Source organism: Quercus suber, unplaced genomic scaffold, assembly GCF_002906115.3.
Source record: "Quercus suber isolate HL8 unplaced genomic scaffold, Cork oak 2.0 scaffold_477, whole genome shotgun sequence".
NCBI classification, from domain to species: domain Eukaryota; kingdom Viridiplantae; phylum Streptophyta; class Magnoliopsida; order Fagales; family Fagaceae; genus Quercus; species Quercus suber.
In genome coordinates this window covers 76,577-102,254 of record NW_027069928.1, presented here as the reverse complement: position 1 = coordinate 102,254, position 25,678 = coordinate 76,577, and the positions used below count along the sequence as shown (strand labels likewise).

General features: G+C 33.8%; 3 protein-coding genes, 1 long non-coding RNA gene and 1 pseudogene across 7 annotated transcripts in view; 1 reads left to right on the top strand and 4 right to left on the bottom strand.

Annotated features, from left to right (window-relative positions):
* LOC111989643 (senescence-specific cysteine protease SAG39-like) overlaps positions 1–25,678 on the bottom strand; it is a 90,332-nt gene that overhangs the window by 12,020 nt on the left and 52,634 nt on the right. The gene's annotated exons all lie outside the window — the stretch shown is intronic.
* LOC112002089 (uncharacterized) lies at positions 2,481–7,351 on the bottom strand. Of its 4 annotated transcripts, XM_065762861.1 has the most exons (7): positions 7,186–7,349; positions 6,945–7,013; positions 4,801–4,978; positions 3,672–4,422; positions 3,482–3,589; positions 3,154–3,326; positions 2,481–3,069 (listed from the first exon to the last, which is right to left on the bottom strand). In XM_065762861.1, the coding sequence occupies exons 3-7, from the start codon at positions 4,894–4,896 to the stop codon at positions 2,872–2,874; spliced, it is 1,326 nt and encodes a 441-aa protein (XP_065618933.1). In that variant the 5' UTR covers positions 4,897–4,978; positions 6,945–7,013; positions 7,186–7,349; the 3' UTR covers positions 2,481–2,871. The 4 variants fall into 4 exon arrangements, with proteins under 4 accessions (XP_065618933.1, XP_023890014.2, XP_023890013.2 ...); XM_024034246.2 differs by lacking the exon at positions 6,945–7,013 and having other exon boundaries at positions 3,482–3,583; positions 7,186–7,351; XM_024034245.2 differs by lacking the exon at positions 6,945–7,013.
* LOC112002039 (uncharacterized) lies at positions 10,426–15,161 on the bottom strand. Its single transcript, XM_065762865.1, has 8 exons — positions 14,743–15,161; positions 13,878–13,909; positions 13,603–13,703; positions 13,429–13,501; positions 13,258–13,289; positions 11,266–11,356; positions 11,001–11,115; positions 10,426–10,907 (listed from the first exon to the last, which is right to left on the bottom strand). The coding sequence occupies exons 1-8, from the start codon at positions 14,854–14,856 to the stop codon at positions 10,584–10,586; spliced, it is 882 nt and encodes a 293-aa protein (XP_065618937.1). The 5' UTR covers positions 14,857–15,161; the 3' UTR covers positions 10,426–10,583.
* On the bottom strand, positions 16,785–21,943 carry LOC136063020 (uncharacterized; annotated as a pseudogene).
* LOC136063022 (uncharacterized) lies at positions 22,180–23,231 on the top strand. Its single transcript, XR_010624727.1, has 2 exons — positions 22,180–22,541; positions 22,902–23,231. It is a non-coding gene; the product is annotated as an uncharacterized LOC136063022 (long non-coding RNA).

The following is a 25,678-nucleotide window of genomic DNA, read 5'->3' as shown; positions in this document are numbered from 1 at the left end:
TGGTAAGGTCTCGTACTGAACCTATACTCATAGATCAACCCAGTAACGCAAATTTGTCAACTGCAGTTTGGGAAAAGTCTAAACCAGTACTACCCAAGTTTGAATTGGTTCCCTGGAACATTAATGAAATGTTTTACTCACTCATCTACCCAAAGTAGGTAAATAATTTTTTTATTGGTTTTTCTCAACCTATATATATATATATATAGGTTGGTACAAAATGACAACAATGATGAGGTCTAAGCCCTTAAACTAAAGGCTTCTGAACTCTATATATTCTCCTCATGATTCCCCAAAAATTCAAGACATAAAGTTCCTACACTATTCCACTCCATGTTCCACTACATGTTCAAAGTGTTTCTTTTGCTTTTTGTCCTCTCCAAGTCAAAGATTCTTTTGATCCAATGCCTATGCCAAAGCCACAATTACTGGAGATTTCAAGACACAAAGTGGAAAAAAATTACTGTTCACAAATTACTGTTTACCGATACTATTCACTTTTTACTGTTCATGACACTATTCACTCCAAATTTTGCCTATTTAAGAGCATGAGCATCTCCAGCAGAATAGCCAAATTTTTGTACTGTTTGGCTAATGAACAGTGACATTTAACTTTTGCCTACCCACTTTTTCAAATACACTTCCAACAGATTCTCTATCCCATTCTTTATCTCATTTAAATATTATTTCTTCATTCATTCTTTATCATCATTTATTCTTCCTATATTTATTCCCAACAATTATATTTTTTAATGAAAAATGTTATATTTACAATATTTTTCGCAATACTTTCACAACAAAATTTATGTAAAAATTTGTTACTAGTTATAATTTGAACTCACCATAGAATTTTTTTTTTTCTCACCAATATTAACTAATAACAATTTGTTACTTAAAATTTACTGTGAAAATATTGTAGTAGAATTTCTTAATTAGAATTTTTTATTTTTTATATTATTTTTTTACCTTTCCTTTCATTTTCATCCACGTTTTTTTTTTCTTTTTTTCCTTTTTTCTTTTTCTTGTTTTTCTCCTCCACACAAGACACACAAACCCTCTCTTTTTATTTTCTTTTTCACCTCACAAGAACATTCCAGTTCCAGCAGCCGCGACAGCATCTCCACCGCCGCTTCAGCCAACGCTTGTCGTCCTCCCCACCGATCGGCTTGGGTCAGATCGATTTTTTTTTTTTTTTTCATATTTGCTTGTTCTGATTCAATTTTATTTTAAGAATTGAATTTTGTTTTGTGTTTGGATTAATTCTTTTGCTCATGAACAGGTCTCTCTGTTTCTTTCTTCTTTTTTTCTTCGTTTTGTTTATGAGAAAAAAAAGAAGCAACGGCAACGGAGAGAATGAGAGAATGAGAGGAAAAAAAAAAGCAACAAAGAGAATGAGAGAGAAAAAGAAATCTGGAGGAGAGAGAAAGAATTAATATAAAAATGAGTGGGTATAATATTTTATTCAAGATATTCAATGGCTAATGAACAGTAGCCCATCAGACTTGATGGGCTACTGTTCATAAGCCCAAAAAATAAAAAAGGGGTATGCCTAATCTGCTGGAGGGTTTTTTTGCTCACATTCTCTATTATAGCTAGGATTTGGGGATGCCTCTACTGCTGGAGATGCTCTAAGGGGGACTATCCCTTAAGCTAAAGATAGAATTTCTTCTTAGAATTTTCTCAAGAGAGAGTTTTCTTTCCTTAGAAGCCTTCTTTGAGAGAGAATTCTTTGCTTCCTCATTTCTACTACTACTACCTTGTTCCTACTTTCTCTACAAACCTTGTAACTAGAACTAGTTCAAGCTTTGTAATTGTTAATCTGTTCTGAGATCTTGTATTTACTACTACTATTGTAAGTGTTTTGCTCTACTTTTAATATATATATATATATATATATGCCTTTACAGAATTTTGAAGGATAAGGGATAAAGGACACAAACTTTTCAACTATTTGGCTTTGGAACCACTACTTGTGTCGTATATGACATTATTTACAATCTTCAATTGGAATCCCAGCTAAATTTGAAATGAAACCAATTTCAAAGTTGAATATTCATTGATGCTATAAGCAATCCCATATTTGTCTCTTTAGTAATCCCTGATTCAAATAAGGTAGCACTACTTGAAAATGTAAAAACATATGAGAAACAATAGTGAGATGTTTAAGACCGAGAGTAGTTTGTGCATAGGTAAGTATTAACAATCCCACTTCAGTGCCAGTAGCTGGAAGTGAATGACGAAGAGCATTAGTTCTCTACTTCACAATTTCTCCAAGATAAGCCTATAGTATGGTATAAACTATAAAAACAAACTGTTTAGCTTGCTGATAAAATATTTATATATAGTGCACCTATAAATATGCTTGACCAATTGCTACCCTCTAGAATAGCCAAATCCAAGAATCCACAACATGTGTCTCCTCTAACCAGGGTAACACATAAAATCTAAATCTCACTAAGTAGCATGACCAACATATGAAATAGGTCGATATTGGTAGAACACTTTCATTAAATATAAAGGAGTATTTACTAACAATGCTGAGCACAAGCACAGACAGCAAACGTTTGCACATCATATTTGTAAAGTAAATAGACCTGCTTTTAGCCCTACACATGGGGTATTTGGTAGTTGGTAATTATAATTTATTTCATAAATTTCATCACCATAAAAGCAAGGTCCTTTTTCCCTTCTTTTTTTTTTTTTTTTTAAAAAAAAAAAAAACATTTTACCCGCTTCATATAACTTATATAAGAGGTAGAATTTTGGCTGCCACATTCAATGTCGAGCACAGCACCTTAATCACCTTTTTAGCTTGCAATGGGAGGCTGCATAAGCAGTCACTAATTATTTACAAAGTAAATACCTTTGTATCTAGAGAAGCTCCCACTCAGTTTCATTGAAATCATTAGTTGTGGTTTTCTTCCTGTTCACCAAAGGAAGAGTTGGTGTTGAACTCTCAGCCGATGCTTTACTTATTTTTCCATCAGACCCATGCCAAACTGCCAGCTGCTCATACTCATGCTTCCTTGCCGACCTCATTCTTGAAGAAAAGGCTTCCTGAATCTTTTTCTGAAAAAGAAAAATGTGCAATTAGAAGCAATTACACACATACATGCACATACACATATAGCGAGAGAGAGTGAGAGAGAGTACCTTGTACGGCCTGCGTTTGCCTTCCTTGTGAGGAACAAAATGAAGTTCATCTCCATCCACAAGAATACAGGTTTCCTCAAGCTTTACCTTAGCATCTTGTTGGGTGGTCTCCACTCCCCGTTCAGAAACAGTACTACTCTCAAGCGCCTCCAAGCTCCAGTCATCTGATCTTCCTGCAAATTTTGTGACATGTGAAAATAAGCAATATGAAACAGATCAAGATGCCTCATTGATCCATTTTCAACAACATCAACAAACTCTTCCTCCTTATCTTAATAACAAGGAGGAGAAGATTCATATAAAGCATCCAGATGAAATGTAATAATACCTGGATGAGAGACAAAAACCTCCTTATCAGCAACTTCATTGTACTGTACTAAATCCAGCGAGGAACCAAAAAGAGAAATCGCCCCATTGTTTGTACAAATGTCTGCAGCTGCAAAAACCATTAGTCAAAAGAAAGAAACCAGCAAAAGGGAAGAAAAACAACAGCCAATTATGAACAAGAAAATAGTCACCATTTGACTCAGCTGAGAGGCCATCAGAGGATGGAGGTCTCATTTCTTTTCCTTCATTTCCAGCAGAGTCAACCAAAAAAGTCATATCAGATGATGCACTATGCATTGAGTCATCATTTTTATGTTCACTTGCATTTTCAACCTCATTACAACTTTCTGCTATGGATTCAAACCTTCCAACTTCAACCAAAGCAGGGGCTGAAACTGTAACTGTCTGGTCACATGAAGCCCCCTGATTTTGATTTGAGAGTTCTGATGATGCTCTGCCCACGTCATTTATAGGTGCAATTTCCCCTGACATTTCAGCCTGTGGCAGTTTGTTATTTTCTGGAATTTCTTGGATACCAAGGTTTGACTTGTTATAGATATTCCCATCCCTATAATGTCCTGAAAATGCCTCAGAGCAAGTTCCTTTCACAGAATCCCCAGAAGATAGTTGGCACAAATTATCTACATCACGAACAACATTAAGAGATCTTGCACAGCCCAAATTTTTATTCATACCAGAAATTACTTTTGAATCCTCAGCTTGTTTCCCAACATCAACCCTCAGAGGATCTTTTTTCATGCCTACTTTTCGCCTTCTATAGATCCCAACATCAGAATAGCGTTCTACAGGTAACTCAGAGGCTGGCACTTTCATAGGATCCTCTGAGGATGGGGGAGTAAAATCTTGCACGACATCTGAATAGAACCTTTTAACGGTTGCCCCAACATTCTGAACCTGATCCTCAACATATTTGACCGTGTCCTGTTCCAAAACAATAAAGATAATAATAACCTTAATGTTCAGGGAGGAGTGAAAGTATGAAACTAGCAAGCCCACCAGTTCAGATGAAGACAGTTGACTCAAACATATCCATGATAAATGGATACAAGCGATCTCATACAGATGATCATAGATCAACTCTCTTGACAAACGAATACTAAAGAAAAGAATCATACAAAGATCAAGGCAATTATGGTCAAAGTAGAAAAGATTGGTCTGGAAGTAGCAGCAGTACTTTTACAAGCATCAGTCATAGGAGTAAGGGACTACTGCTGCTGATAAGCTGCTAGTTCTTAAGAGTCATAATTGGAACTCAGAATGTGGGGGACAGCTAAAGGCTAATTATCCAAAAAGACATACCTGGTACATTATTTCTTCCACCTCCAAGCACATAGCTTCAAACTTTTGATATATGTTCCCAACCCATTTTATACCTTTTGCATCCATTGTGATCATGCATAAACTTTGTTGGAACAGGTTTTTGGACTTCTTCCACTATAGTGTGGTAATGAAAAGGTTACAATTCTTTCAGGTCACACTACAAGACATACAGCAGGAAAATTAGATGAAACATAGTTGAAGCTAAAAACAAAATGAATTAATCGTGTTCTGCTCAGTGAATTATGATAATCTAGCCACAGAAATATGTGATTATCATTAACCAAAAATAATAATAATAAAATATCTTATCATGAAAAAGTGCACTATATAAACCTAATTCATAGTCTGAAGTGTATAACAAAAAAGGAAAAAATAGAATTTGAGAACTTCAGGAAAGCATAGATACATGTAGGCGGTAGCAACCATTTTCATAAAGACCCAGCTGACATATAGTGGACAACCAGCAGAACAAATTGTAAGAATCTTGCCAACAAAAAAATATTAACAGGTCTACCAAATTTCCAGTTGCGAAGGAAAAGTATGCAACTTCAGATTGAAAATCATAGTGCATAGAAAAAAGTCACAATGGTTACTGAAAACAGAACCACAATAACTGTGTTCAAATATCAGCTAATCCATTAAAGGCAACACATTTAACTGGGATTGCTATGTTCAGAACAATTAATAGAATTTTCATAGTGTAAACCACATATTTCAGTTCAAATGCTGTTCGAAATGCACAAATGACCCACAAAATTTGCAATTTTGCAACAAGTCGTATAAAATTAAAACAAATCAGTAATTCTCTAAGTGAAACCATATCAATTAGATATGATTCTCAAGGCAACATTTTGAGCTCGTATGGGTACAAACTTACCCACAGGAGTGAAGCAATAGTCAAGACATCCAACACTAGCTGACAGAGATGCAGAGATAGCTTACTGTGTATTCAAGGTAACATTAATGCTTTTAATTAAGTTTGTTATTGAGGGCACCATCCCCTGATATCACATATACAATCCACCAATAAGTTGCATGAATGTAACACTAGCATGCGGGAAGGGATAGCTAATTGTATTCAAGGTAACATCAATCCTTTTACTTTTACTCTTTATATATATGTGTGTGTGTGTGTGTGTGTGTGTGTATAAGAACAATAATCCTTTTAATAAGGTTTTCTGATGGCACCATCCACTGATAAGGCTGATATTATATATACAATCCATTATAAGTCACTTGGTGATTAAAAATGACAACAAATATTAATCTTGATGTCTTGGCTCTAAAAGATTGGTATCAAATGGACTAACATTGCAATTCCACCAGACAGGCCAAGTTTCAGCCTAATTAAGTTCAAAATAAACTGCTTGATCATTTGTCTCAAAAAATAAAATAAAACACGTTCTAAACAACAACAAGACTCCCAAAAGTTGATGCTAATAACTATTTGCAAGGATCACTTGCATAAGAAGCCAACCAAAATGATCAGATATCATGCCATTACTCTTAATCAGGATGCCTTGATTATTATTTAAAAAATTAAAAAATCCGGATGCCTCATAAATTCCTTAAAGATTGAAAGCTCAAAACTTTAGCCAAAATGATGAGGTATCATGCCATTAGCTATAATCAAGATGCCTCATAACTGCTTTAAAGAATGCAAGTTCAAAACTTTAGACTTGCTGCAAATTTGCAAAGCCCAAAACACTAAACCTTATGAGATACTCATTCTTTTGCAGTAGGGCAGATACATGAAAAGGGTTTATAAAGAAATTTGTGGGGCAGAGGTTTATTCCATCACCATGCAAGAGGACTGTTGATGTCTCATATCTGATCATTATTGTCTCGAAACAAGATTAGCATTCATTTAAAAAAAATTAAAAGAAAAAAAGAACAAATAGCATATCATTTTTCATGAAAAATTCAACCAACCACGGAAAAACAGTACATGAAAGCTCATTCACCAAGAACACCCACCTGAAAACAAAACTTCCGATCAAACCCTTCAAGTAATTTAACAAATACAATCCAGAAGGTCAACCACTTCACCCCCAAAATTCCAAATTTTCTTCACCAATAAAAATAAGACTAATTACCCAAAAACCAGAATCAAAGCAACATACTTTTTTTTTTAATCTCATCTTCAGCTATGTTTAGACATGATGATCAAAATAAGTCCACCAACAAAAGACCTAAGTTGTTTCAACAGATAAAAAAAGAAAGAAAGCACATGAAAATTTCAGTAACGGTATTATAGCTTACATGATATGCAAGACTGGATTTTGAATGAAAACAAAGGAAATATGATCAAAAAATTAGAAACCCTTTTCCTTATTTAGCTGAAATTGAAGCTTCAAAACTTACGTGCTGTGAGAGATGGCGAAAACCCAGGCCACAAGCCAAAAGCCTGACAGAGATTTTGCATAAAACCCAAATTCAGTTCAGTTTTTATAGGACCAAACAAAATAATAGAAACAAAGTGTTTTTAAAAAAATAGAAATACATATGTCTAGGAGAGAGAAAGAGTTTTGTTTTAAAACAAATGGAAATATTGTGTCTTGGGGAGGGAGAGAGAGAGAGAGAGAGAGAGAGAGAGAGAGAGAGAGACGTATAGACACAGTTCACTTGGGCTTCTTGAAGTCCTATAAGATTGACACGTGTCTTTTTGAAGAAAATTAAGATAGACAAATCCTTCAAAAAAATATTAAGATAGAGAAATATAGTGGCCACAAAATATCAATTCGTTTTCAATTTTCCGGTGGGTGGGTCCTCTCATTCTTGTTTATTTTAGGTTTAATTCAGCTTTTCTTTGTTTAGGGTCTAAATTTGATCATGATTTATTTTTGTGTTTTTGGATTTCTTTTCCCCCACTTCTTTTCTTTTTTTGTCTGGTCAACTCCTTTCTATAATTTGTTTTTGTAAGTTAGTATGTTTTTTTAGGAATAATGTTAAGGGCATTACATATCTTATCTATAAATAATGTCTCACCAATCACAAAAAATTAATTAAGATATTTATCGATTATATTTATTTGAGAACTACTACTTTCACAATATTTTTTTGATAAATCTTAGATGACAAATTGTTACTAGTTTTAATCTGAACAAATTTTAAAATTACCTTTTTTTTCATCAATATCAGCCATTAATAATTTGCCACCTAGTATTTGTTGTGAAAATATTGTGGTTATAGTATTTCTCTATTTATTAACATACTTCTACTTTGTTTTGCATGTCCTTTTATTTTTATTTGCATGTCCTTTTATTTGTATTAAAATTGGTAATAACTTTCAACTTTGTCTTTCTTTTACAATATAAGCTTAAAAACCACATTAAGAACATTTAAACAAACATATTATTATTATTATTATTATTATTATTATTATTATTATAACATTTATTTATAAGTTATTAAGAGTTTGGCACCCATAATTTTTGGTAGTTTATTTGTTAAAGGTGAGATAAAAAGATAAAAGTTAAATTAAAAAATAATTTTTGTTTTGTGAATTTTTGTTGTTTATTTAGTAAAAGGTGAGAAAAAAGGCCAAAAATTGGAAGCTAAACTAAAATGTCACATTTTTACAATAGGAGTTCTTCTTTTTAACACAAAAATGTATAAAAGACCAATGGAAAAAGTTTAACTACAAACCTTTGGTTGAATCACTCCCAACTCATTATATGGCAATTTATAAGATATCCATGTGTATTATCTAAACAAGTCAAACGACTCTTTAAAAAGTCATGTGACTAAAATTACACATAAATGATCTCTTCAATCATCACATAGTGGATTAGAAGAAGATAACTCCAAATTAGTTTGGAACTGAACTATTTTCATGGGCCTTTTACCCATTCAAGGGCAAGGTGTGTTTGGATGTCAGATTTGAGCACACGGATTTGGATTTGGGTGATCAAAATTCAAATACCTTATTTGGATAGTTAAAAATTGGTCAAAGAGTTAGATTTGAGTCATTTGACAAATCCAACAAAAATTTTAAACTTTAAAATCTTTGAATTTGAAATAACTTTTAAATTCATAGAATTTTAGAAATCCATATGACATATTTTAATATTTATTGATTTGGAATTAAGGTATTTCAAATTCATCATTTTAAAATTCAAATTCAAATCAAAATCCAAATTTAAGTATCCAAATGCATGAAGGATATTTGTGCATTTGAGTTATAAAAACAAAATCTTAGAGTAGGAATTTATAAACACAAAATTTTGTAGTAAGCATTAAAGTATGATGCTGTTTTTGCTTTGAAGCAAGAAACTCGGATAATACACAGTTGTACAAATCGTCTAATTCCTTTGGCTAATTAGTTTCCCTTTCCCAACAGAACTTTATGCAGGTGAAGAAATTAATTAGTCAAGCAATTTTTCAATTTAAAAAAGCAAAATATAATTTAACAAGAGCGATGTGTATGGGTGTATATAAGAATTATACTCTTTTGAAGACATGGCTTATACTCCATGTCTCCATGAAAGCACAAAAGCATTTTGCATCTATATTCACATGCATCCCACATCACGTCATCTTCGCAAGATTTATGTGCTACGTCGACTGATATTTCCCATTTATGCCTTTTCTTTTCTTTTCTTTTCTTTTCTCCCTTCCTGTTCTCCAAGCATTTGACCGGATCAAAGTTGTTGTAGTAATCCTAATAATAATAGAAATGGAATAACAATCAAAGGCAACTAGTATAGTGTAGATATTGCCATTCCATCATCGGGTACAATACACTCATGCCCAATAGTCAATACAACTGGAGCTAAGCTTGAGCAAATTTGTTTGCCATGGGAATTTATTTATTTATTTTTCTTTGTTGAATGTTTTCCATTGGAATCCTTTATACTTATTACGTATCTGCTTAAGAAGCACCATTAGCTAGTTTTGATCAATTCATCCTTGCTGTCTTTCCCTTCATTATGCACCACTATTGAAGTCCTAGTAGCCCTGGTACACAATATTCAGTTGCATTCTGTAACTTATGCTTCTTTTGTCCTTTTTGTCTTAAACATAATAAGGTTTCAGAGAACAATCTAATAACATTCGAACAAATCAAATAGAAATGGAGTATAGAGCAAGAACAGTAAAGGACATAGAAATTGGAAACTAAGAGCAATGAGTGAGAGAGAGAGAGAGAACAAGATCTTAATACATCACAGAAAAAAGGGAAGATCTTTCACAAAAAAGAGCAACTTCATAAAAAATAACCACCACTAGAATTCAACCAAATTTACTGGGAAATGCGTATAGACCACAAAAGGAGATAAAAACAAGAGTGACAACGCCAGAACAGCTCCTTCAGACATTACTAATAGTTAAGCTTGGTGGTAAATCATTGGAATACGATTTACGAGTGATGGATTAGAGTGTTATAGTCGAAAAGGAAGGATGAAGACATATCTGGGAAAAGAAAGAGGCTTAATTATTGCCAGACTGCACTCAACTTCATTCTGATGTTAATGTAACTAAAGATATAAGTTCATTTTGTCTACTTAAAAATTAGGATAATTTTAAACACCACACAAAGGAAAGGCGGTTTGCATTCCCCATATACTGGATCTTGTAAGAAACAAATAAATAAAATGACTCGCATCATCAAAATTCAGTCTGTAACTAACTCCAAATTGTGTAGTATTTACCAGATATTTACCAGACCAAAGGAAATTTTGAAATTTAAGTACCTAAGCTATCACAAATCCCAAACCATTAAAACCAGGGAAGAATTTGAGCACAAGTATAAAATATCAGTATCATAGACCATGTGACCCAGCTGCTTGAAAATCCCCAAAATCATCATCTGCTATATCCTGTTGGCTGTGACTTTCAGAAGAAGTTAGCTCTTTAGCCTCTTCTTTTGTTGATTCCGGGGCCTCATCTTTGGAAGTTCCCTCAAGATTGAAATTTGGTGGCCCATTTGTTGGAGACTTCTGGACAGTAACAGCAGGAGAAAGTGGTGCTGGGGGAGGAGGTGGTGGTTTGATCGGAATTATGGACTCTTTCCGGTTACCCTTTTCCTCTGAGGGATTGTTCAAACTCTGGTCAAAAAATTTTGACTTCACACAACTACCACTTTTCTGTTGACATTAAAAAAGCGTTAAATTCAACCAAAATAATGAAAATTCGACATTATTCATTCAATATAACAGTCAAATGAAAATGACACTCACGTTGCTCTTCAGTTGGAGCACAAGAGTCTCACCATCTTTTAAACTGTAATCTACTGAAGAAGCCTGCTGGTAATGTTGTTCCATCTCTTCTGCAGTTTTCTTTTTGTTCAGATATCTTCAAGACAATTTAGGATGAATCAGTTTTACTCAGTGAAATTGATCTTCTAAGCCAGCATGAATTAAGAAACCAGCAGTTCAAACACATTTGAAGATAAAAAGCATAGGATAAAAAGGCAAAAATTGCATATAGTAGATAGGAAGATACTTCATGTGATCATGCAGGGCTGCTTGGAAATCATAAGCTTCTGTTCTTTCTCGAAACCCTAAGCCAATGAAAGCATGCCGAAGACGACCACCTGCATAACCTCAAGATGAATGAGGAGCATACTAAAAAAGATCATGAAAAAAGGAAAGATGTACAGAGCAAAGGCACATATAGCATCAAAAATAGGGGGGTCAAACATTTTTCAAATGGGCATCAAGATCGGTATATTTGATGTTCAGTTCTTTTATAAGGATTTGAGAGGGCTTAAAGCCTACTATTTTCACTTGGGAAGAGTACTTGGGATGCTAAAGTACCACGGAAGGTTTTTTTGGCTTGGGTAGCCACCATGGGAAAGATTATAATAGTTGAAAACCTGATTAAAAGGAACATTATTATAGAATATGGTTATTCCATATGTAAACAACAGTGGCAAAGCAGTTGGTTTCTTGTTATTACATTGTCCATTGCATGCAGCATCAAGCATGTGTTAATCTTTTTTTTTCTTTTTTTCCTCTGTTCTTTGGGATTTATTAGGGGATGGCCAAAAAGGTAGTTGAGCAGTTGAAGGTCTTCTTTGTTGAAAAGGGATGCATGGTCACCATAAAGGTTTTTTGATATTGAGTGTTGTCCCCATTAATATTATGTGGACTATTTGGCCTGAATGAAATACCTGGACTTTCAACAGAAAGGAAATTTCAGTGAACAAGTTAAAACCTTTGTTTGTACAATCTTCATATTAACTGATGACTGCTTTGGGCAGTCTACCATCTTCTTTTCTGGATTTTCTTGATTTTTCAAAATGCTTATCATAATTTTTAAGGTTCTCTTGTATACTTCCTGTATATTTGAGGACAGCACTCCCTTTAAATTTTTATATAAGTTCTTACTAATCAAAAAGAAAAATCACAGAAAAGATCATATTTTCTAAAAGGCAGGGTTAACAATTGCGAAAAGCATACAAATTAACACAAATGGCTAATATCAAACTGAATTTAATATTTGATTCCTAAACCTATGACCCTACACTAAAAGGATATTAGTACAGAAAATAAAAGATATTCAACTATTGTTGGAATTATACACATAACAGTAGCAGCCCCATGTATGTAGCAGGCAATGGGCGTTGCCTCTTTAACAAATCTGTTTATTCTTAAAAACACCAAGATCAGGTAAAGGCAGGTTCTCATGCTGAGTGGTGGTAGGCATAGTGATTATGGTAGAAGAATCATTTTACTGTAGTGACAAGCCTTGACTCCTTTTTATTGTTTTTCCTCACCTTTTATCTCCTATTCTTTCCTCTAAAGGTTGCCTTTTCTTTTCTTTGAGTGGTGATGCAAAATGCACAAAGAAAATTTTATTTTTAGTTTTGTTTAATTTTAGGTGTCAATTGGATTTTATTTTAGGTATTATTAATTAATTAGGTTATTCATATTTTATTTAATTTCCCAGAGTCAGGTTTATTTTCGTAATGTAATAATTGAGTTTTCCAAGGTCAATTAGAATTAGGGTTAAGTCCTAGTAGTCTACATAAGTAGACTATTGTACTCCAATGGAGACAAGTTGACAGTTTGCTCCATTAATAAAATTTTAGTCAAAATTTTCTTAATGGTATGGTGTGAATTCCAACCAACTGTAGGTGCTAATTCCTAGGTTTTTTCCTTCTTGCTTGGTGACGGAGCTAAGCAAGCCTAGATACTGATTCCTTGGTCATTTTATTTTCTGTTCTTCAATTTACGGTGTTGCATTAGTTTTGGTTGGTACTGCATCAGGTGGGGTGGAGGAGGGGGGGAAATCTAACCTGAGATTCTTTTTTAAAAAAATTATTTATTTTAAAAAATAAGTATGTAACTTGAAATTCAGTTATGAATGGAAAATAGAAATTTAGACAATCATTTCGATTTTTGTAATGGCTAAATAGTCAAATGGTATAACTATCACTATACAGTAAAAAAAAAAAAAAAAACAAAAGAAACAAGAGGCATAGTTGCTTACCAATGTTCTCTTCTATGCGAAGAACAAAATATCTGCCAGAGAAAGAATTATTATTTAGACATCCTACAGTTGCTGAATAATAATATTAACATTTAGAAAATGTAACTGCACTGTCCAACATTTATAATCCAACAAAGATGGGCTTTAACTTCAGTGGGAAAAAGAATCAACCTGCTGCTATCAATTACAGGTTCCACTGGATGTGGCTCACCATTTCTCAAAAAAGCCCGAGCATATAGTTCACCTATTTCAGATATATTAGATTATTGTTGAACAAATAATAGTTATTTCTGAGGTATATGAACCTTACAGGTTGCTCCTTTAGCAAATTAAACATGATCTTACCTGTGGTCTTGTCTTCAAGTCTGATAATGCATTCTTCTCCCTTGCTAATAACTTTCAACATGCCCTCCCATGCCCATTTGTTGACATCCCACTCATCAGCCCTGAAAATGAACATCAGAGGCTTAAACATTGATCCCCATTTTTTGGTAAGAATTGGACAAAGCATAACAAGAAGTAATTTAGCTTCTTTAAGCACTGAAAAACAGTAGAAATTTCAATATATCAAAGATCCTTTAGATATTAGGCATCACATTTTAACAAGTTAAGAAAAAAACCTGTAGGAAGCTGCGCTTTTCCTTGGTGGAATCTACAAAACAGAAAAAACAACATAACAATAAACTTAACAGAACAATATTTCAAAGTCATCCATATCAAAACTTAAAGAGAAATTCCTAGTAATTTTAGTGTCATATAGAACTAAGAAACTGTTACGTACATACAAATTTGATTTCAAACACAAGATGATATTTGTCTCTCTGCGTCATCTGTTCTAAATTATATGGAAGTGCAGACTTAGTGAATGTAGTAGTGATCTCATAACCAAAAACCTAAGATCTTTAACAAGTAACTCAATACCCAAAACCCTGTCTGATTCATGGAACGACCTAAACATAACTAATCAAGCAAACAATAGTCAATGTAAATAAAAGCTAAAGAATACCACATGTATCACAAGGGCATAGATTTCTTGTAACCAATCCCAAATTCATTGTCACAACAGTTGTTTTAACAACTTAAAACCTCTCCTCCACCCAACAATATTAAAAATAAACAGTTCAAAACACAATCTTGATCAGCGACATTGATAATCATCAAGAATTAAAACAAAAATCCTATTGATTGCCAAGTAACCCATTAACAAAAAAACAACATTTGTTTTAAAAGGTCAATGAATTACAGCAATGCAATTGATTTCAAAGAAACCCATTAACAAAACTACACAGGAACAACAAACCCAGTGAATTATAAAATAAATAAATAAATAAAAAATTACAATGAATTAAAGGAAACCCATTTACAAAATCAAAGCACAAATAACAGAAAACCCAATGCTTCACGACAAAAATGCTATTGATTTCAACAAAACCCAGATAGAGAAATACAAAAAGAGTAGAGAAAAAAGCACAGATTTTGACTTACTATGTAGACGTAACATTCAGGGACTTGGAAGAGAATAAGCTCTATTGCTTCAGTTTCTTCATTCACATCCACGCTTTCATCACCCGTAGATTTCTTCTCCTCCTCTTTTTCCATGAGAGAGAGAGATAGAGAGAGAGAGAGGTTCAAATTGATAGAAGAGAAATGAGAAATTGAATATGGGTTTGGGATCTGAAGCTGAACTTTGGGGGGACTAGATTGTAATTTGGTGAGATTCTTCTGGTTTTTTAGAAACTTTGAGAAAGTTTTACAGGAAGGAAGAAGGTCGGTTTCAGTTACCCAAATTCTCAGAACAAGGCCGAAGCAGCAAAGAAAGGAGTAGTACCTCAGTGTTTTACACCACGATTATTTAGAGCCGTTCGATCACATTACTTTTTGTTATCAGAAACTGTGTCTCATTTGAACTTATTGATTGATATAAAGTCGTGCAAGTGGACGGTCTGGATCTTTGATGGAGTCAATATCTGGGTTTTGGTGGATTGGTTTACTTTATTTTTATAAAAATAAAAAATAAAAATGATAAAGGTTTGCTTGATTTTCAAGGAAAAGAAAAAGCTTTTGATTATAGGGGCATATCCACTGGAATAGTTATGATTTGGTTGTTGGATTAATGGAATATCCCACTACATGATGGATTGGAAGAAATAGATGCAAAACCAAAAAAATTTTTCTTTCTTTTTTTTAAAGCAAATTGATGAAGGTCTTATGGATGAGTTTGGTTAGCTAACTTCTAAATTTTTTCTTCTAAAAGAAAAAGGGTTACCTAACCTCAGGGTTTTTTTTTTGGGGGGGGGGGGGGGGGGGGGGGGTGTGTGGAGAAAACAGGATTGAAATTTTATTAAAGCATAGCTAAATCAGAACTACAACGTTTGTAATGTCTGGTAGAGTATCTCCATATAGACCCAAAAATAAAACCCCAACTTTTGAGGTATTTTATACATACATTTTTTATATGAAAAAAGTTTGGTTCATATTTGGAGTTATCTTATTCCAATCTACTAGTATGATACAATTTTTTTTTTTGGGACAAATGAGAGTATACAAACATTTTCAAGTATCCCTTATGTATAAACAGTCCCTTCTACCACATGCACTAAGTTTGGAGACTATTGTGCTAAGTTGCTAAAAATTGATCTTATTTGAAAACATTAGCAAAATAATTTTAAATGTGTGAATAGGTTTGGACCCATTTAATATTAAATATGAGAGTATGAAGTGCGTAACAGTGCATACACATACATGACAGTGATTCCAAGTAAAAAACCCAAAAAAAAAAAAAGGAGAAACGTGGAAACTCCAACTTCCTCAATAAAGCACCTAAGTTTTTATAGGGAGAAATCCTTTGAGGGTGGCTCCAAGACTTTAGCAAAGAAGTTCTTAAATCTAATCCTTATAGATATCATGAGATACTACGAAATATGAACTTACTAAATCAACTCATTAGGGTTTTGTATGTGGTAGTTGAAAAAACCATTTATATATAAATTTAGTAACATGGCCTCTCTAATGAATCATGTGGCTTATTTAAAAATATACATGAATACTTTTAATATTTTGCTATATAATAGATTGGGAAAAAAAAAAGTTCCAAACATATTATGAGCCAACTTTCTATCCATTTTATATATATTATATACATAAATATTGTATAATCCAACTCTTCTTGGACATTTAAAATAATGGTACTGATTTAATTATGACATTTTTTTATAATGTGTTACCAAATATAAATATTAGAAATTAAAATTGATTTTGTAGAGGGGAAAAAGTTGTCTTTTTCACTCAAAATTATGAAGAACGAAATGAAAAATAATACGGAAAATGCGTCAACTTTATTGCTTTTTCATTAATTATTTTCAAGAGGACTTTTTTTTTGTTTTTTGGAGAAAAATCAAGAAGATGTAATGTAACTGTGAGAATAAGTTTTCTTTTCATGAAGAATAATAAATATATAAAAAAATGTTATTTTCGTTGCTACACGTGCCCATTAACTATTGAAAGCGGTCCGAAAATGAACATCATCGTACCAGAAAACATCAAATGCGTTTCAACTAAAATTATGTTCCAAGTCCAACAAATATGCTTACAATTTACAACACATATCAAGTCCTGTCCACTAGATAATACCTTTATGCTGTAATAAATATGAATCCTTGAGAGAATTTTCAGTAGTGTTCTCAATTTACAAACATAAATAAAGAGCTAACAAAGCAATCTGGTGCCAAGTGCCAACTAAACAAGCAAGAGAACTCTCATGTCATTCTGTGAAGTACATTTAGCAGTAGGGACTCAAGGAAAAAAAAAAAAATGTTGAACGAATAACCTTCAGAAATTGGTTCAAGGCATATACGTTCCATGATGTCAAACTTGTATATTTATGCAGTTAAACTGTGGCCCTTAGACTTAGAGCCAATAGGTTCTCAGTTGGAGCTAAATGTGATGGGTTAATGAGGCACTGTTGCAGTCACTGTCCTGTGTCTTGGGTCTGTGAGAATTGTATGTACATTAACAAATCCAGCCTCTCTCAATGTTGCTTCCAGATCATTCAGGTAGTATTCATCTAGGAATGGTTCAGTGCTCTTCATCAATGTGAACAGAACTGGAGACAATTCCTACAATAGATGAAAAACCATAAGACATGGCCCCGAAGATTATTGATGAACTTAACATTAATCAATGCCACCAATTCTATGGTTTGCTGAGGTTCAAGTAAACTTTCATAATGTTTTGAGCTTCCAAAAATTTTTGGCAAAATTTTCAACACTTTTTATTCTCAAGATTCCAAATAACAATTCAATATCTTCTAGTTAAAGATTGAGTAAACTCCTGTGTTTCAATTACTTTCTTTTCTAATAGAAAATATTGTAGAAAGAAATATAAAATTTCGTATTCTTAAATTAAGTTTGTTATGCAAAGATTTACCATACTAAACTGCTGTAATAGAAACAGAAACATATTAGTAGAATTGAGATCATACCTGAAGGATCTTTGACTTTGGCTGCACAGAGAGCAAAACTAAAATGAGTGATGTTATAGCAGTAGAACACATTGTTAAGAATTAAAGATTTATGCATATGAAAATTTACTGAATTATCCGTCAAGGCAACTGTGCCTCCTGGTCGAAGGAGACGGAATGCTTCCTTCACTAAATTGACTATTGCCTTTTCAGGACATTCATGAAGCTGCATAGAAATTAGGGAGTCAGATGCGTATGTATCCGCAAATGTTTCTTATGATGAGGAGCTTTACAGAAAGATTTTTAGAGCACTTTTTTTTTTTTCAAGGAAATTTTCAAGTACCCATGATCTTACGTCCTGTAAACTAGATAGGAGCATTCCCTCAAATGGGCGATTATTGTACATTCTGAAATGATTTTTCTGGTAATCCACCTCATGGGGAACATCCGTTGCAATTCTTTCAGGACGTTGGACATAGATTCTTCAGCACATCAAAATGTATTTTTGGTAATATAAATTTAGAGTTTTCTGTCAGAACTACACACAGCTCAAGAATATCTATATTCAAGACTCAAGTTCAATTGTACGGCTTTACTACTTGTTATCTTACAAAAGTTTATTGTAATTTGTAATGAAACAAATAAAAATATACAAATGAGAAGTAAACTAAGCAAGTTTTCTTCCAGAACTGCGAAGGCCAATCTCAGCACCCATAAAGGTCCTCCTTTGCCAAAGAAGTTCTAAGCAAGTTTTCCTCCAAAACCTAAAGATTATTCAATGCAAGCCCCCTTTTGTACATGGAAGAGTCACCCTCTATCATTATAGGGGGCATCCCAGGTATAAAAGATTCCCAAGACCTTGAAGTAGAGCAATTGCTTTACATTTTATATCACTTTAAAAATTTGCAAGTCATAAGAAAGGATCAGGGTTCAGTTTCACATGAACCGTCAACAATTACATAATCCTATGGTTTAGATCTCCTAAAATAAGTCTTTTAGAATTGTGGTAGAGTCTTACAACTATTGTACTTCACATCCATTACTCTCTGTCTCTCTCTCATAAAAAGACTTGCATATGGACATAATTTAGGTAAATAACTGGTAACAAACTGAGCAAGAACTGGAAAATAGCTACATATTGTAATTTTTTCTAGATGTGTACTTTTTTGTATTGGATAGGAATGAGTTACCTTTACTGAATGTTTCCATTTAGCACGTTTAAGAATATAAGAGAGCAGACTAACATTTAAATTGACACAACACTAGAACTACGTTCAATGTGGTTCTGAATCATACATGGGTTTCAATTGTACGACTTTCCTAACAAGTCTAACCTAGCCTTTTTGTTTGCTATCATCCCTCTATCAAATCTAAAAAGGCATATATGACTATTTAGATTACACCACAGTGCTTTAATTTCTACAATTCTTGTCAACTACAAAAACAGGATATTCATATTTCACCTATAAAAACTAGCAGAATTGTTGAAAACTCAAGACAGATTCTAGGTAGACAACAATGCATACCACATAAGCCATGGAAACAAGGTCAAAGGAGTTGGACAACAAGCCTGTGTCTTCCCCAATTGCATGAATCCAGATTATTGGATTCTTTCTTGGGGATCTTTCTTTTCCTTAAATTGAGCTACAGCAAGAAAGTAAGGTGACAAATCTAGACCCTGCAGCAAATGTATCAAGACATAACTTAAGCTAAATAGTGACATATAAATTATTACAAAGTTCAATATTATAGTTAATTGAAATATCACTTCCAGATTGAAAATTGTGCTCACTGTGACTTTAGCTGATGGAAACTTGTCAGCAAGATAGCCTGTGCTGACACCAACTGAGCATCCAACATCTAAGATGTCCCTGATCGTGGAATTTCCGGAGTACTGCAGATGATGCTGCTCAATCGCTTGAAGCCAATTTCCACGTATTATTTCATTAGCTTCATCTAAGGAAGAAGCATCAGGTATTGCTCGTCTTGCCATTGACATTGTTGCAGCCTCTGCTTCTGCCGCAGCCTGCCAATAGATGAGCAATGTTTTTAAGGATTATCCTGTATTTGAACTATCTTATTTTTCAAACTGATAATAGCTCATTATACAACTTCATTTATATAATTTTCTTTATAAAAATTATATTAGCAGCAAGAGGGTCTCAGTGTAATAGTAACCAAGATTTAGGTAGGTACATATTGTCACTAACAAGAACTTAATCATTTTGACAGAACATAAGCAAATGGTAAGTTAATAAGCATCATTCATGTGGGGAAATAATTTTGAATTTCTAATCAAACCTGTGAAATGGCATTATATAAAAAATTAATAATAATAAAACATGTAATTCAGTGGAAAATCCCACCAATCTTAAACAGAAATACTGTATGTGATTCACTCTAAAAGCAGGAGACACCAAAGCTAAAATAGACCCCATTTGTCCCTTGAAAGAGAATTGAAGCATTTTTACATGAACATATCTAAGGGACACATATTTGGCCATATGCAAACATGTTGACAAGCCCAACCAACAAGCTCTGAAAAGTGAAAACATAGAGCATCAACATAAGTATATATTATTGTATATGTGATTCTCACTTTTCCTTTTCATTCATTCATTTCATCTCTCTCCTCTCCTCATAATTACTATAAAGCTTTAGAGTAATTTTAGGATTCTATTGATTTGTTACTACCAAAAAAGTCAATTCTATGCACCCACCCTCTTGGACATAATTCAAAAGATTCGATTGAGTATTCCTGAAAATTCTAAGTGTGATGTGCGTATAAGCGCATCAAAGTACAAAAACAGGCAAGGCTTCTAGTTCCCATGTTAGGTGGATGAAACTGTTTTCTGCAATATGAAAGAGTTAAGAACATTATACTGAACTGATTAGGTACTAACTTGGGTCCACTAAACCTCATCCTTCAGCGCAAACAGAACTAATCCAAAACATACAAAAAATACAAGTGAATGTTTTCCAATTGTCAAATGAAGAAGTACAAACATATAAACAAGCTAAGAATAAAGTTCAAAATTTTACCAGCCATGAAAGGTTGCCCTCATCATATGCATGAAAAGGATTCAGGTAATCTGTACAATAAACGGTCACTTTAGATATTTTTAGAATGTAGGCAGTCACTTCATAATTAACTGGTTGAACTATAATAAAGATGACTAGCAAGTGATAGCACCTTCATCGCCCACTCCCTAACATTAACAACGACATTGATGATAATAATAATTAATAACATTTCACTGATTAATAAGATGATAACTATTATTCTAAAAGTTTAAACTATTAAGAAATGTTGAATTTAATAATTAATCTAACACTCCCTCATTTACGCGTAGGCCTAAACTGTCCTTATTAAGTAAGGTTCCTCAACACATATACTTAGTGCGGTGGTTACTCAATAAGTATAAGTATCTATGAGGCAGGCGTGAGGGATTCAAGGTCTAGAGATTAGAAGAGAAAAAAAAAAAAGAGTTCAACACGTGGGATTTTTTTTTAAATGAGGGTGAGGTGAAGACAGGGTCTGAACCCAAAATTAATAAATAGAGAATTTAATCATATAATTTAATTTAACAAGAAAGGAAAAACTGATAAATGCAAAACGGAAATGAAATTGGGCATTGATGAAATAGAGAATTACAATCTGGGTATACAAGTGAAGGGTTCTGAATGCGCTCCAACTCCTTATATACATCTGATTCTAGAATCTCCTTTGTCATTTCCCTCCATGGAATGTTCTTCTTCTCAGCTGTACTGTTTCACCCACATCCCGAAATCACTTCCAAAACCCAAGAAAATAAGTGTATGCGTCTCTGAGTGTGAGTGTGTGTGTGTGTGAGAGAGAGAGAGAGAGAGAGAGAGACCTGATGAGGACATTTCTAGCCCCGAGCTTGAGCAGAGAGTAGAGGGGCTTGAAGGAAATGATAGTTCGAACAAGACGAGAGAGTGGGGTCTGACCAGCCCACTTGGGGCGCTCTAACTGTCCCTCCTCGTACTCGTATGAAGCTGCCATTGCAACCATCCCAGTCCCATAGCCTTTTCTACTTCTTGGTCTTCTTCTTGCATGGCTTTTGACTGAGCTAAGAGATAGGTTGTGGGTAGGTGCACACAATGCCATTGGAGACTCAGAGTCAGAGAGACAGAGAGAGTGAGACACAGAGGAATGGAAGTAACGGACTAACGGTAATTCTTGACCGTAACAGATGAAGACTAAGCTTATCTGATATCCATGAGATCCCCCCTTCACCTCATAATCTCTACTCCACCTATGATATCACTCCACGTGGATTTTTGAATAAATATTGGGTTCAAATGCATCCATTAGACTACACATTACTCGAACCTTTTTTATTTGAGATTAAATTCAGTCCGGAACTGGCGTAAAACACTGCTTTTACCCCAGCCAATGAAAACATGCCACGTAATTCTGCTTTTTAATTCGTTCTCTCTCCGTTTTCTCTGTAACGCTCTCTACTTTACTCTTTGAATTTTCAGAGACAAAACTTTTACTATCTCTCTGTGACTGTTTCTCTCTCACACACACAAAGTCAGCCAACCCAAAGCAGAGTTTGTGTTCATAATCATCATCAAACACTGAAAAAGTCTCAAACTTTCCCCTTCATTGATTCATCCACCTCCATTCTGTGCTCAATAAAAGCAAATAATCACATCTTTCCCGCCACATTTATCCCCTGCTTCTCAACCCCACCAAAACCAAACATGCTTCATGGACGGCCAAGGCAGAGCTAAGAGCACCGAAGCCAATTGGGTTCAAAAGGAGGCCGATGGTTCAGTGCATCGGCACAACCCTGTAATGTGTTACAAAACCCCTTTTCCCATTTTTTTTTATTGTGAAATTTTAGTTTGGAAAAGATAGTCTTTGTAGAATTTGTGATTTCTCTTTTAGATGTAAATTTTCTTTTGATTATGATGTCAAATGTGACGTGTTTATGTAAAAAGTTGCAAATTTGAGATATGGGTTTCTGTCATTGTTGGATTAGTTTAAGGAATATTGTGAAAGACTTGCAAAAGACCCATGTTGAAAATTGTTGGATTAGGCCAAAGCTTGCATTTTGGTGTTACTTTTCTTTTCTTTCAATGCGTGTTCCCCTCCCTCAATCTGTTGCTGATGTTGAAGCCCTTGCCTGTCGACGTGCGGTTTTGTTTGCAGTTGAAATTGGTCTTCGCAAGGTCATTTTCGAGGGTGATGCAGCTGTGGTGATTCAAGCTATTAACTGTGGTTCTGCAGAATTTTCATCCTATGGGCATATTATGGACGATATCACTCATCATTCGTCTGTTTTGATTTCTAGTGAGTTTTGTTTCGTTAATAGGTCTTGTAATAAAGTTGCCGATGTTTTGGCAAAGAAAGCTAAGTCTGGTTTAGAACTTCAGGTTTGGCGAGATGACATGCCTAGGGATATAGCCCCACTGGTTTTTGCTGATATGCGCTAAGTTTGGTTTCTTGTTTTTTCAATAAAGCTCCTGCCTGGACTTCCAAGTTGGTTTCTTAAAAAAAAAAAAAAAAAATTGAAGCGTTGTTTCTGTCTCTGAAACTTTCAGATTTAATGCCCACTTTGTTGATGCATAGATCAGCAGGGAAGATAAGTACCATAAGAGAAGGAAAGCAATGGATTTGATGGTATGGAAAAGGAAGAAGAAGAAGAAAAAAAAAAAAAAAAAAAGCTAGAAGAGAGAGTTAAAGAGGGAACGGAGAGAGAGAGAAAATCCAAAGAAGAAGAGATCGAAAGATAAGCATGGTTTGAATATCCAATGGGCAGTAACTCTTGAGACTATATTGAAGCCTAGAAACAATGCAATTCACAACCTAAACCAGGAAATAAACCTTCAATCAATCATAATTGACATGGAATGGAGGATTAAAGAACAAACTAAGTGATCAGGTACTAGAAAAGTGCAGAAAGAGTGTATTGTCGAGCATTGGCAGTGCCCCCCCCCCCCCCTCTAGTATTATAAAATATAATGTTGATGCAGCTGTTAATCCCTCAATAACACCATAGCAGTTGTGGCTAGATGTTTTGATGGCAATATTGTTAAAGCTTAGGCCAAAGGCATTCCTCCATGTGTTCCTATTGTAGCTTAGACAAGTGCTATTCTTTGGGCTCTTCAATTAGCCTTGGAAGAAAACCATCAGAATGTATTGATTGAAGGGGACTCAAAGCTGTATTTTGACGCCCTGGAATACTTCAACAATGTTACGGATTTTGGCTATCACTAATATCGTGCTGTACATTCTGGAACTGAAGAAGAAGTGCTTCTTAGGCTGTAATTTGAACTGGACTAGGAGGGAAGCTAACAATGTTACTCATGGTTTAGCTAAACTTTATTCTGATTTAAATTGTGTTTTATGCTGTAATATTTCTTCTCTTCCCCATTCATTCTTGGAATTGTGGAAGGTCCTTGTTTGTTGCTCCTTTTAGTTCTTAATGAAATTTGAGTTTATCAAAAAATTAAAAAAGTGACATTTGCTTTTAGCTGCAATTAGGACGATTCCTTCCTCATACAAACTTAATTGACTAGTATAAATTTCCAAAGGATAAAAAATTATATATATATATATATATATTGGCCCAGTATAACCAATAATATTTGGGATTTATCAATTCAACCTACTAATGATATTGGGTCATTGGAGGCCTTTAGCCCGCCACAAGTTGCGAGTAAACCTTACTTATTCGTTACTTGTGATTGAATCCGCAAAGAAATAGCTATTGGGCTTTATAGAGGACTATAGAATGAGCCACTAGGTGTCACATGGCACTTCTCAAAATGGTCTTTAACACCATGTTAGAATTGATTTTAAGTTTTTTTTTTTTTTAATAAATTTTTTTTATGTTACAATGGAATTTCAATCTATGGTGTTTACTTCATAATAATTGGTCTTATCATCAAACTAAAATATTAATCAATGTTTGGTATAGGTAGGGTTCGAACTTCAGATCTCTTATTCGATAACAGTAGATTTTACCGGTTGAACTAACCGAAATCTACAATTAATATTAGGTTTAAGATTAAGAGAGAGGAGAGAAAGTGAGAGTGAAAACACATTGAAATTACCATGATTTAGTCCAACATTCTACGTCCATAACAAAAAGTCGTAAGTATCTACATCTTTACTTTATTGAATTATATTATACTGAGACCATTAGAGAGAGACACTAACCTCATAATATCCCTAAAAAAACTATTAAAGACAAGTATTCTTACATAGTTCTATGTATGATTATGTAAGCCCATATTCAATTTTGCAATTCATTTATGTTTGAGATTGGGTTTTATCATAGTTTAATCCCACAGTCTACGTTCACAACAAAAAGTCTTAAGTAACTGCATATTTACTTTATTAAATTGTATCATAGTGAGCCCATTGGAGAGAGACTAATAACAGTAGCAAAATATTAAAGACAAGTATCCTTACATAGTTACATGTATGATCATGTAAGCCCGTATCCAATTTTGCAACATATTTATGTTCAAGATTAGGCTTTTGACAAGTATTAATAGGCTAGCTCCTAAATTGCATTTAGGCCCAGATTCGGAGGAGTAAAATGATCAACCATACCCTCTTTTTTCTTTTTCGTTTTTTAAAGAATCAATCATACCTTGATAAGACTTCTACAAACTGGCTTGTAATTTGTAAATTTACATTGAAAAATAAAAAAGAAGGAAAATAAATAAATTAAGGACTTTGGACTTCGCTTTGGTGAGATAAGCTATGTTCGTCGTTGTCCCTTTTTTTTTTTTTTTTGGTTGAGAAGATATGTTCGTTGTCATTGCTTGGACTTATAAGGAACTTCATATTTCATAGTGATGCAAAGTTAACTACTCACTTGATATATAGTTTTTTGTTTTTTTTTTTTTTTTTTTTTTTTTTTTTTTTTTTTTTTTTTTTTTTTTTTTTATATTTTTTTTTTTTTTTTTTTTTTT